Below are 13,361 nucleotides of genomic sequence, written 5' to 3'. Positions count from 1 at the left end.
AGGACAGAATGTTTAAAACGGTTTACGATCTTGTACAAGACCGGTGATTCAGCAGAAAACCACTGCTGGATCTCTTTTCAGGTCAGGTCCATGTTGGACTGTACCACTTTGAGGATGGGTCACTTGTTTGGTTCCCTTGCTGTGAACTAGGTTGTGACCCAACCAGTTTGTGTGTTCGAAAGGGGAAACAGTCTCGAAATACAAGTGGCCTTATCTGCCAGCTAATTCTGATACATTGCTTAATATTAAACAGCTCAGGCCTACTGGGACTTTTCTCAGTCCTTCTAATTACAGCTCCACAACTGTTTCCATGTGCCCAGAAAGCACAGGAGCCTTAATAGAAACAGTTATCAGCTAATTGATATCACTGAATACCCCAAAACAGACTGATAACACTTTCTGTCATCAGCTCTGTTTTGGGGTTTTCTACATTCGCTGATTCTGCAGAGACTAAAAGTGGAAAAAAAGAGACTTTTAAAACACATCCGTTCTTGAAAAAAAAAAGGTTCTATGCTAAGTGATTGCTGCCTTAAAAAATTATATTATTATGAGATGCTTTTTAACGTATGAGTCATCTTCGCACGTTGCCAAAAGTAGTTTTTTTTTTCCCACATCACCACCATGACGTTTTAGATACAAAAGAAGTTTATCCAAAATAGATGGTCAACTTGTTAAAAAAAACATAACCAACCAGAAATATTGTCCCCTAACGTGACAGGCTCCTAGAGGAACAGGACTCAGTGGAGGTATTGATGATGTGTGGATCTTTATGGAAACTGGGACACACACACATTTTCTGTACAGGCAGAGTGACACACACTGATTTGCAAACAACAGAAACCCACGACAGTGTGATATATGAGCCGGGAGGTGTCACCCACACACACACATACACACACACACACACACACACGCATACACACACACACGCATGCACAGAAATGTGTGAAGAGCACACGTTGACAGGTTTACATGTGGTTTGGCACAGAGGCGGCTCGTCTAAATTGCACGCCAGCAGATGGGAGAGAAGAGTGATAAGACAGACTGTCATCTGTCTTTTCTTCCTCCCCCTCTGCCCAGTACTTGATTGTTGGAGCGCTGTGCATTTTGGAACGCCTCGCCGGCATGAGAAATCTCTCACTGCTGAAAATAGGTCAAACTGTGTGTGTCTCTACGTGTGTGTGTGTGTGTGTGTGTGTGTGTGTGTGTGTGTGTGTGTGTGTGTGTGTGTGTGTGTGTGTGTGTGTGTGTGTGTGTGTGTGTGTGTGTGTGTGTGTGTGTGTGTGTGTGTGTGTGTGTGTGTGTGTGAGACAGGTGAAAAGGACCAGTGTAAAGCTCAAAGCAAAACTACATGAAAAGATTACGTGTGTCCTACATTGGGGTTGATCAAGCCACTTGAAGATGCATGCATTCTGTATATAGATGGATGTATGAAAATACAGAGACAGAGGGACGGAGAGGAAGAAGACGAGCAGACTTTGGGAGGATCACAGAGAAAGAGAGAAATAAACAGAGGCAGCTGGTGAGAGGAAGTGAAAAAAACAAGACATGAAAGTGAGTTTGGTTTCTGAAATGGTATAATGTGGATTCAGGAGCAGGTGCAGTCGTGTCTCTGTGTGCGGGTTTTACTCTGGTGTATTTGTAGTTAGTTAGCGTCTAATGTTTTCAAAGAATGGTGGAGCAGGATTTAGATACTTGTTAAATACAGAGCTCGCAGCCAGTTAGCTTACCTAGCTCGTCTTTAACATAGAAATGTAAGACTGATTCGTTGTTGCTGTTTCTTGGTTAAGTACAGCAACTTCCTGGAGTCTCTGCTGGTAGCATAAAGACAACAGTTTGAAATTTAATGGTGTCAGCCGAGATAACGATTTTAGGGTTCAGGGTAGCTGTTTCCAGCACCAGCAAAACTCCTTCACATTTCGATAAAAATTTGTGAGCAATTTATGGTGTTTAAAAATCGACCTTACAAACAATCAATAGCTTTCTGCTCACGGATGGTGAACGTTTCTGCACTCTGTGACTTTTCAGAAGTTAAAAATTAAGCAGAGAAACAATCAAAGCATCCATTCTTCAATAAAAAAAAAATGTTTTTCTGCGTAGAGATTAATGCCTCTAAGTTAAATATCTGCTTGTTGCTTGACAACAAGATTTCATAAAAATGTACTGGTCCAGACTGAAAAATACTTGAATACACAAAAACCCCTGTAAATCCCTTTAAATTATCTTTGGACAGAGACATGTTAGTTGCTCCTTCTTGTTTACAATTTTTGTGATAATCACTACGTCCACAAACAAATACCAAACAACTAAGACAATTCTATATGAATAAATACTACCCCGACCAAAACATAAGGGTGTCGGTAAAAGAGTGCAACAAAATCTTGGGGCGTCCAATAGGAATGGTGAAGACACCAGTCGGATTCTATTGGTGAGCTTTACTGCCTGTTATCCTTGTATTTCCTGTCTATAATTTATACTGAATGACGCAAAATCCAAAACAAGTCACCCATATTACACGTGACAGGTGATCTGTGCAAGCACATTCGACTTTTTTGTTTTGTTTTTGTTTTGTTTCATGGATTGTTTTTGTCGTCTATCACGACGCACACAACTAGTGACAGTTGTTTCTCTCCATAACAGGGAAACCCTCAAGACCACAGATGAAATGAAAGACTAGATCAGCTGTAAAATGGCCACAGCTCTTTCAGGCCTTTGGATTGGTTTTGGGAATAGGAAGCAGGAGATGGGACGGATTTACAGAGGGAAAGAGAAGAAGAGGTTAGAGACGAGGAGGGGAGGATAAATAGGATGGAGTTGTGGAGTAGTGAAGCAGAGAGATTGTCAGCTGGTTGAAGAGGAGGAAGGAGGGATGTGGATAGAGAAGGAAAGAGAGAGAGATGGATTTGCGGAAGAGAAGAAGAGGAGAAGGAGGGTATAAATATTGTATGTTAGGTTTTACTACTTGACAAAAGCAAGGGCTTCCCTCACTTCCCCCCATACATGCACCCCACACACACACACACACACATAGCGGTGTAATGATATCCCTGACGATATCCCCTGGAGGGAAAGTGAGGGGAAGAGCCGCTGCTGAGATGTCTGCTCTGTGAATGTTGTGCTGCTGTTACACACCCCTCAGCTGAAATAATTCAAGGATGATGACGTCTTCGCTTCTTATTTTATTCAAAGGTTTAATCACAATTATTCCAGCTGAGGAGTTTTTACAATGCTGTCTTGGCTTTTCTGTCAAATTAATCCGTCTCCACCTTCCTGAGCACAACTGCAGCCAATCATGTTGCAGTCTGTGTACTATGTGGCACACAAGTGACTTGTGTTCCCCGACTTCAAGCCGCGGATCGCAGCCCGAGGGTCCCAGTCCAAAACTGGTTCAGTATCATTCTGAATAACAAAAAAAAATGTTTCTGTGGAATATGGTGCAACAGGGCACTTTTATTTTGAAGGACTGTTTCCTGTTTCCCATTGCAGGATTGCAGTGATTTTCATGTTGCTTTTGAAGCCTTCACTTGATGCAGAGCTTCTAAATTAAAAAAAAAAAAACTTTCAGGCCCAGCTTCCTGTTTCTGTCAGTACACAACCATTCTAATCCAACATTAGCTTTCACCTTCAAAACCTACATTTACATTTTGGATTTCTATCTGCAACATGAATTATTATGTAGTACATGTATTAAAAAAAACGTCCATATGAGACGAGTGGAAGACTTGTTCAGAATGGACGGAGACTCGTGTGCACCAGCACAGAAAACACTGTGTTCTCATTTTCTGATGTGTTCTGCTGATTTGGATCCTTTGGGAATGTAAACTAGAAAATATGATATTGATTTCACAGGTGCACTCTGCAGCCTTGTTTGGGTCAATCTTTTTAATGATGATGTATTGCAGCAGTTCCCAGGCTGCGATCAAGGAACCGCCGGGTCCAGGAGGAGAGGAAAAAAATGTGGCTGCATTTAATTTGAATGTGTTATCAATCAAAGAGGTGTGACTGTTATCTTATTTTACTATCTTCATTCTTTTCTCCCCAACAGAAAGCAGAGACCTAACAGAGAATTTTTCTAAAATGAAAACTATCATCTTTAAGACAAATGTGGTCAAACTTCCTGCCAGTGAGAAATTCAAAATCAGTTCCTGAAATGAAAAAATGTCAAATTACCATGCATATGTCCTACACATTACACCCACGCTCGTAACATGCATTATATATCGTGCAACACGCAGCACTAATATAGGCATTATGAAATGATGCGTCATTCAGCTGAATCAGCTCATCAAGTCTTTAACTTGTGCATACATTGTTTTAAGCCAAGTGGCTCGTCTATTTGAGTTGATCCTATTATTGCATATACCCATAACTTGATGACTCGCCAACACTCAGTTGCTGGTTTATTAAGTACACCTGAAACTAATGCAGTCTAATACAACTGTCCTTTAATAAATTGCAACCTCCTTCATTAAGGTGTGATCAATTTTGGAGGTGTGGTTAGCCATGGTGAGCTACACCTCACAGATATAAACATGATGGACAAAAATTCGGAAACACGCTCCAGTATAACATAATACAAATTAAATGCAAAAATGTTGAATCCAAATCTCTTTAAAGCAGATTTAACTGAACTGAAAATTACAACCTCCCTGAAGGTGTTTATTGCAGGACAGGGTTCATTTTAATGAGGTTTACCTAATGAACCGAGTGTATTCTTACCCTTTTGATCTAAAGCCCATTCATGTTCTGTGCAAACATTTACACTAAAAGTAAATTGAGGATACGTTCAAAAATAACCCCAGAAATAGTGATGGATGCCTAAAAGATTATAAATTCATTTGAATATGACTGAACAAGAAAATTTGCAGATTTACCTGGATGGAAGCCGTTTTGGAGCTTTTACATCCCAAGCTACACTTTGACGATGCAAGAACACAAGCACATCAACACATAATGTAGTGGCAGATCTAATGAGAGGGCTGAGACTAGTTGCTGGTCAGTGTGGTCAGGATTACCTATCGTTTCCATCAAATAATCACGATGATGCCAGACATTATCCCTTTAAATGGTGTCATGTGCAAAACATCTGACTGAAGCAAATTTGAATTCAATTCCATTTATATAGCGCCAAATCACAACACACGTTATCTCAGGGCATAGTATAAAGTCCTTTTAACCTTACAACATCATAATGAGGATATTATACAGATGTTCCATTCATTGCACTTTTGACTATTAATTCCTTCAGCCTGAGGCTATGTTTTTTTTTTATTTCAACCTAAAACAACCTCCTCAAATTCAGTCAGTAACAGCTCCCCCACTGTGAGGCCAGGATGAACAACCTTGGGCTCTAATGATAAGAAACACTTGTTTGAAGTATGAAATACAATAAGTCCCTGTGTCCTCAGCACCAGGCCAGAGCGACATGTGAAAAACCCAAGCAAAAATTGACATGATTACTTCTGCCTCATCCTCACATACTCATAACAAAAATGTTATAAGTAGTAGAAAGCAGCCTCTTCAGTGTATGTGCAACGCTCAGCAGCCTTCTAAAAATGGCATTTTGTTTTAATAACAGCTCGGTCCCGGTGCAGGGACCTGCAGGGAGGGAGGAGTGATCATACTTTTACTACCTCAGATTCGTGATTTCTGGTAAAATAAATAAATAAATAATAATAACAGTGTAAAAATCCTCCTTAAGCTTTCTGTGACTGTTTTGGCAGAGAACAGCAAATCACACAAGGAGACACATGTCACTGCCGATCTGAGTCACAGAGTGTGTGTTACGAAGAACAGATCTGAAACAGATTTTTTTTTGGATGTGTGTGTGTGTGTGTGTGTGTGTGTGTGTGTGTGTGTGTGTGTGTGTGTGTGTGTGTGTGTGTGTGTGTGTGTGTGTGTGTGTGTGTCCCCTTTCATTTACATTTGCCTGCCTGAGTCCTCAGGTTATAATGACACTTTCTCCTCCTTATGCAGTTTCTCATCAATATTATCCATCAATGCTGACATATCAATCTCATCTACTTGGCATTCACCCTCTGGACTCACACACACATTCTGTGCATCCTTTACATAATATAATATCCTTTCTCCTTTGTGTATATCTCTGCTTTATTTTGCAGCTCTGTAGTAGATACACATCAGATGTTTGCTCCCTAATCCTCTGCTATTAAATCTATTTGTCATGCTGAGCTTTGCCATCATCACTGACCATGTGTGTGTTTATATGTGTATGTGTGGTCTAGTTTTTATGTCCTTTTTTGATCCCAAAAATCCAAGAACACCAAAGCTATCTTTCAGAAATCCTAAACATAAATAAATGGTAAAATAATGGGATGGAAATGTAACTATGATATGTGCGTGTGTGTGTGTGCTACAGGTTTTCTCCGCTGCATCATGCGGCCCTTAATGGGAACCTGGAGCTCATCTCTCTGCTGCTGGAGTCGCAAGCTGCTGTCGACATCAGAGACCAGAAAGGTGAGCGGTAAACACATACACATAAACAAAGAAAATAAATATGTGTCATATGTGTAATATGTGAGCTCTGTACAAAAAAGGAAATACTGAATGTGGCCCAGACACACATACTCATCAGTCCATAAGATGACATACAGTTAGCTCAGTGTATGATGGATATGTGGATATTTATGATATATATATGTGTGTTAATGTGTGTGCGCAGGTATGCGGCCGCTGCACTACGCAGCGTGGCAAGGGAAGGCGGAGCCCATGAAGTTGCTGCTGAAATCAGGTTCTTCTGTCAATGGCCAATCAGATGAAGGACAGATTCCTCTCCACCTGTCAGCACAGCACGGCCACTATGACGTGGTGAGCGTCACCTGTTCCTCAACAACAACAGAGCTAAATCTAATCACCCTGTGTACCACCTAACTATCCAATATATGTATTGATAAATCAATAACATTCACCATTATTCACCACCATGATTCGCCATCTTTTAGTTCCGAAATAGCCAAGGCTGAAAAAAATTCATCATCAATAATATCAGTTGGCACCATCAAAGCTGCTATATCATAAAGGATCAAATGACTGGAGTTTCATCACATGACTCAGATCCATAATAGCATCCTTGTTTTGGTGTTCTTTAATACTTTTTTTCCCTCTCACCCTCAGTGTCACGTTAGGCAACTTAAAAAAAGAAAAAAAAAAAAAAAGACACCACACACAATCTGCCCAGCAAACTACAGGCAAACATGTTTGGCAGCGAGCTAGTGAATATAGTGGAGTATTTTGTGTAGCGGCTAAAGAACCACACAGGGAGTTGGAGGAGACCAATTAAAGCTAAGCTAAAAAAAGAGAGCGAACATTCGTGTTACATTTACTGTTCCAAATCTAAATGAATGCTCACAATTTTCTGAGAGTGTTGGATGTGTGATAGGCAACTGTTTGCTAACATATGTCAGTGTTGTGTTCACAGCTTGTTTCTGCTGCCCCCTGGAGACCAAAACAGGATAAAAAATAGTCTTATAATCGGAGTCAACAGCCGAGAATTATGACTTCTAGGTGGCTTTAGAATAACTTCATCCCGCTTGTCATTATTTCCGCTGACTTACACGAACTTTGCTAGCTAGCTATGAGGGATTATCAAAGCATAGAAATTAAAAGGTTTACCAATTAAGTAAAAAAATCGGGAAACACTGCAGTGCTGCTGCAGGCTTGCAAAGAAACAGTGAAATACAGCAGACTCACTCCCAGAGGAGAGAGGAGCGTTCACAGGCTCTACAGCTGAACAACCACTGCTACTTGATTAAATATCCATGATTTATACAGGGTAACAAACTGGGGCTGAAGCTTTAATCCGCAGCTGCTCCCAGTGTGCAGGGACAAATAAATAAAATATTACAGAAACTTAAACAGACCGCAGATTGAAAAATGAATCATTTAACATTCAGCAAGACAAAAGCAAAGCGCTGAAAAGATTTTAAAGACATTTGCTCTAAAAACAAGGATGGCAAGGAAGTGTTTTTTATCTGAGACAAGGGACCCTAATTTGCTAGATTCTGCGAATATGTTCCTCCGTTTTTTAAAGTGCACGAAGAAGCTGAAAGCGCAGTGAACTCTTTCCTGTCTTGGGGAAATTGAATCCTCTCATGTCTTTTACCACTTCTAACCCATCTTTTCCTTTCACTTGATGCCACAGTGGTCGTCAGAGGTCATTGTACGATGACAACATGACAACAAGCCTAAACTACGCTGAGTCAGTGTTCTGATTTATGGTACAATGATGGTAAAAGATACTTTAAAATACATCTACTGGCGTAGAAATGTTCTCACCTGCACACTTTATAATCTGTAGCTGGAAAGTAAGGTAACATTATCTCCATGACTTGGTTGAAAAAGGCAGACTTTTTCATTTTGTAAACGGGTCGTAAATATGCACTGTTTGGATCCATACATGATATTGTGTCAAAACAACTTACAACAACCCCCTTTTGATAACTAACAAACAGAAGTGAGCAGGAAATTGAGATTTCAGACAATTGATAATACTGAATATTTCAGTTTGCATTATCATCATCTGCAGTTGAGTCATGCAACAGTTATTTTAGCATCTGTAACATGCGACCCATTACATTTTTGGATTGTTAGCAGAACATAGTACCTAAGCCGTGGACACTGTCTATTTTTGTTCTTTGTGGGATTGTGGAAGCCTGAGAGCAGGTCAACACACTGGTCATCTATTCATTGTTTCCACTTGTGTGTTGGGTTATGGAATGGCTTAAAAATAAGACACCGTCCTCCACAATGTGAATTTTCAGAGTTAGTGTCAGTTGCCAAGCTATGAGAGGTAAAACGTTAACTGGCTAAAACTAATTAAAGACCTGTAGACCTGTGTTCTGGGAGAATTCCTGCTATATGTAAACCGAAGTGAGTCAAGAGACACGTGTTGAAGCAGACTCTGTTCCAACATTTTTACTTATTAGCGTAGCTTTAAATGTCAGGTTACGGCTTCACCTCGCCCTCTGTATCCTGTGACAATGGTTGTTTGTCTACATGTGGCAGCTTTGTGATAGACTGGTGCCCTTTCCAGGCGCCCTTTCAACATACGGATGGATTGTTTTTCTTCTGATGCGTCTCTGTGTGTTTGTGTTTCCTGTCTGCAGTCTGAGATGCTGCTGCAGCACCAGTCCAACCCGTGTATCGTGGACAACGCGGGGAAAACACCCCTGGACCTGGCCTGTGAGTTCGGCAGAGTTGGGGTAAGAACCTACGGCTTCGCTCATTATTCAAAAACAGCGTCAACTAAACACGTGACATGGGAATGCTAAATTGTGTTGCATATGTCCTGTTTGTCTATGTGTTTGTGTAGGTGGTCCAGTTGTTGCTGTCCAGTAATATGTGCGCTGCTTTGCTGGAGCCCAAAAAAGGCGACACCACTGACCCTAATGGGACATCTCCGCTCCACCTGGCTGCCAAGAATGGACACATTGACATCATCAGGTACACACACACACACACACACACACACACACACACACACACACACACACACACACACACACACACACACACACACACACACACACACACACACACACACACACACACACACAGACCATGTCTAATGAATCACTGGGTTTGTCCTCCTGGAATTACTGATAAAACAGATGTGTAACACCACAGGGAACTGAAAGAATAGCTTAACAAATCTGTTGCCGTACAGCGACTGCTGATGCATCAGTCACATACTTGTAAATCCATTTTTAAAGACAGCCGATGGGGCTGCAGATCCATTCCGTCACACTAAATGTCAAGTCATTATAAGCTCATCTCAGCCGGGATTGAATTTTTGCTTATGTTTTTGCAAAACTCCATCACGGCAAAGGGACTTTTGTTGCCATGGCGATGACAGCATTGAGTACAAAGCTTCAAAGAGATCCCGGCAGAGCGTTGAACACACACACACACACACACACACAAAGTCCATTTTTCTTCTCACCGCTCTCGACCACTTTTAAAGTAACATAGGGCGTTACATGTGTCTGTTGGTAGAGCTCGCCCAGCAGACGCGGACAGAGAGGCAAAGGGAAAGAGAGAGACAGTGAAAGATGAGAGGACTGCAGCTGAGGGAAGATCCGAGAGAGAGCAGGAGGACAGAAGAGTAAAAAAAAAAAACAGGTAGAGAGAGAGAGGAGTTGAAAACGGAGTGGTGTGCCGTAGATGATAGAGCAGAGGAGTGATAAAGGATGCCACGGCCAGCAGTCTGTGGAAGACACTCACTCACACTAAGTAAGAGGAAAATTAAACGTGTGTTTGTCTTTTTTGTCTTTTTCTCCGACCGCGTCATACGAGGGTCGGAGATCGATAGGTTCTGAGAATGCTGCCGTTTGCGTGCAGCGCGAATGACCAGCTGTGGTTTTCCAACATGTCAATGCACTTGCTCACAGCGCATTGAAATCACAAGTTTCCGACCCACAACAACACACTCGTAGCTCCCCACCACACCTACTCGCTGGATTTGGCTCCTTGCTGCTCCTTTCTGTTCCCCAATAATTTGTCACAAACTTTGATGTGGGCTCCCTGCTGAAGTTTCAGGGATGTAAAACATTGCAGACATAAATTGTGTGTAAGTCAGGAGCTGATGATGATCAAGCAACAGAATTTGTAACACATACTCATCGGGATTGTAGCTTCCTCCTGCTCCGTGCACGTCAGGGTGCTGCACACTGTGCACATGCAACGGCAGCAGTTATTAATTCACCCTTGTGTTATTGGTAAAGCTGACATATCTTGTACTTATTGTCAACAAATCCCAATAAAAAAAATTAAAAAAACAATACAAACAGTGGATTGAAGCTACAAACAAGTACAGTGTGGTCTGCATGTGCAGCCAAAGCCTGATATACATTAACAGAGCTCCATGCTTGCAACTCAGTGATGGTGTACTTAGGCACAGTAGTGCTTTGCAGTAAATGTTAATGTGAACATTTTAATATTATCACAATAACAATATTCAAATGCTGATGTTTAGCAGGTGTAATGTTCACGTGAAGACCAAACAGAAAATCGTTTCCTTCTGCAGTCTGAGTCCTTTAAAGCAATTTTTTTTTGTGTAAAACGACAATTCTGTCGTTTGTGTGATGGAATAGTTGTCTGCCAACCAACTGAGACTCCAGGGACTTACTGTGGCTGGTAATTAAATATTCTGGTACGTAATCCACCGGCTACATGTACAGTTTAAAAAAACACATTATAATGTGTTGGTATATCCTCTTTTAGACAGGCACCCCATCCCGTTTTTCTGGTGGCTATTTAACATGTCAGTCTGGTGTGTGAATGAGCCCCTGATGAATTTTGCAACCAAGTAACATTTCTACATCACCTTCAAAAACAAAACACGTCCGAATGAATGCAGTCCCATTGATGCATAGGAACATACAAGACTGACGAAGAGGATGTACAGATCACAACAGTCTAGATTTGACTGCTAATACAGATTGCTTTGAATTTTTGTAGAATACGACGCAGGCAAAAATATTTTGCAGAAATAGCTGGAAATTGCTCCGTTTGTGTAACTTCCTTATACTCTCAAGCCTTATGTGTTATAATGCATGACAAATATTGTACGACTCCATCTGTAACGATCTTGTCTGAATAAAGCTGTAATGAATACAGTCAACGAAGTATAAATGATACAAAGGCTTAACTAACGGTTTGTCGAAGCAGACCCTGTCAGGTATTCAATGTCTGATTGTGAAATTTAAAGATATTGATGGGTAGATTTTCTTTCTGTCCAACAGAGCCAGGCTAGTTGTTTCCTCCTCTTTTCAGAGTTTGTGTTAAGCTAACTGTTTGCAGGATGTAGCTTCATATGTCACGGACCAATATGAGAGTGATATGATCCTCTCTCCATCAGAATGGGAATAAATATATTTCCAAACTGCCTTTTGGCAAACTTGTCTGTCATATATCTTTTATAGTGTCTTCCACCCTATAATGGCCCGAGTGATCGAGTGCAGGGGTGGATGGAGTGGTTTGGGGGCCTCAGGCAAGCTCAGGCACAGGACCTCCATCGTACCTTATTTTCACCCTTTCTCTAATTGAGAACATTGGTACTGGTGGTAGTAGGTCTTTAACTTGAGTTAAGCTATTAATACCTTACCATACCACACCATGTTTCACTAAACATACTAAAAAGGCCTGTAATAAAATGCAACTTAAGAAAAGCTATATATATGTATCATAAACAAAACGTATTTACATTTACTTTAAATCTATTCATGGTAAAGCTCTTTATGACTTGTACAATTGTACATCATATTTTATGAATTGTGTGTAAAATCTGCATTTCAGCAATTCAGCATTGCTCAATTGCTCAACAAGATGCTCCTAATTTTGACAATATTGCGCAGGTGAAAGAAGGCTTGCTTTATGTGTGAGTTAAAGGACAGATCCTGAGAAAAGTAAGCAGTAATTCTCCAACTGAACGGGCTGAATTACTCCTGTCGTAGTATACAGTTGCTTTGAATGGAAATGCTCAATTACAAGTACCTAAAACCTGTGATTAAGCATAATACATGACTATATGTCCACAGTTACTATCCACCACAGGTATTAAACACATTGCTAAGTGCCATGTATTGCAACTATTTACCCTGGTTTTTTTTTCCTTGCTTGCCTGGCATGAACTGAACTAAATTTAGTAACTCAAGATGTGCTTTACTTGAATTGTTTCACTTATTCCTGCCTACCCACAAGTAATACATTATATTGTTAAATTTAACAACAAAGAACGAGACAAAAACACCCTTCTTTTCTTTTTTTCTATTGTTTTCTTCATCTCTTACTCCCAACGTTCATATCTGTGTCTCCATCTGTGTTCCTCTCTCGACGTCCTCTTGCTCTCCCCTCTTCTCTCCTTTGCAATTCTTCACGCTCAATAATATTTTTTGTCTCTGACCCCTCTTTGCTCTCTCATCACACTTCCAACTTGCTTCCCTTACTCATTGTCCTGCCCTCTGCCCCTGCTGTCAGGCTGTTGATCCAGGCCGGCATTGACATCAACAGGCAGACCAAAGCCGGCACTGCCCTGCACGAAGCTGCCCTCTGTGGGAAGACTGAGGCAGTGAGACTCCTGCTGGAGGTAAGTGGAATTTTACCCTAAACCTGCCAGCACTGAAGCCCCAAGCTTAAAGGACAATTTCAGTTTAATTTAGACGGTCTGTGTTATATTTAAATTTTTCAAAGCCAAACCCACATTGTTGTCCTCACTGTTGTAACAATATCGTGAGGGGAATGGTGATGGGATGGACATTACAGGGGGGATGATAATGATGTAATCCTCTGTCATTTAATGAATTGTTCTGGACAGCATGTTAGCATGTGCATGCATTGGAAAC

General features: G+C 41.0%; 1 protein-coding gene across 1 annotated transcript in view; it reads left to right on the top strand.

Moving 5' to 3' along the window:
- caskin1 (CASK interacting protein 1) overlaps positions 1–13,361 on the top strand; it is a 106,051-nt gene that overhangs the window by 61,711 nt on the left and 30,979 nt on the right. The window contains 5 exon segments of the mRNA XM_069710162.1: positions 6,380–6,477; positions 6,683–6,828; positions 9,126–9,221; positions 9,332–9,462; positions 12,997–13,105. Coding sequence (XP_069566263.1) covers positions 6,380–6,477; positions 6,683–6,828; positions 9,126–9,221; positions 9,332–9,462; positions 12,997–13,105 — 580 coding nt within the window.

Source organism: Brachyistius frenatus, unplaced genomic scaffold, assembly GCF_029030835.1.
Source record: "Brachyistius frenatus isolate BFR_SWC_R1_liver_20210118 unplaced genomic scaffold, ASM2903083v1 Contig_90, whole genome shotgun sequence".
Lineage (NCBI taxonomy): Eukaryota > Metazoa > Chordata > Actinopteri > Embiotocidae > Brachyistius > Brachyistius frenatus.
Note: the sequence above shows the minus strand (reverse complement) of the source record. Positions and strands in the feature narration are given on the sequence as shown.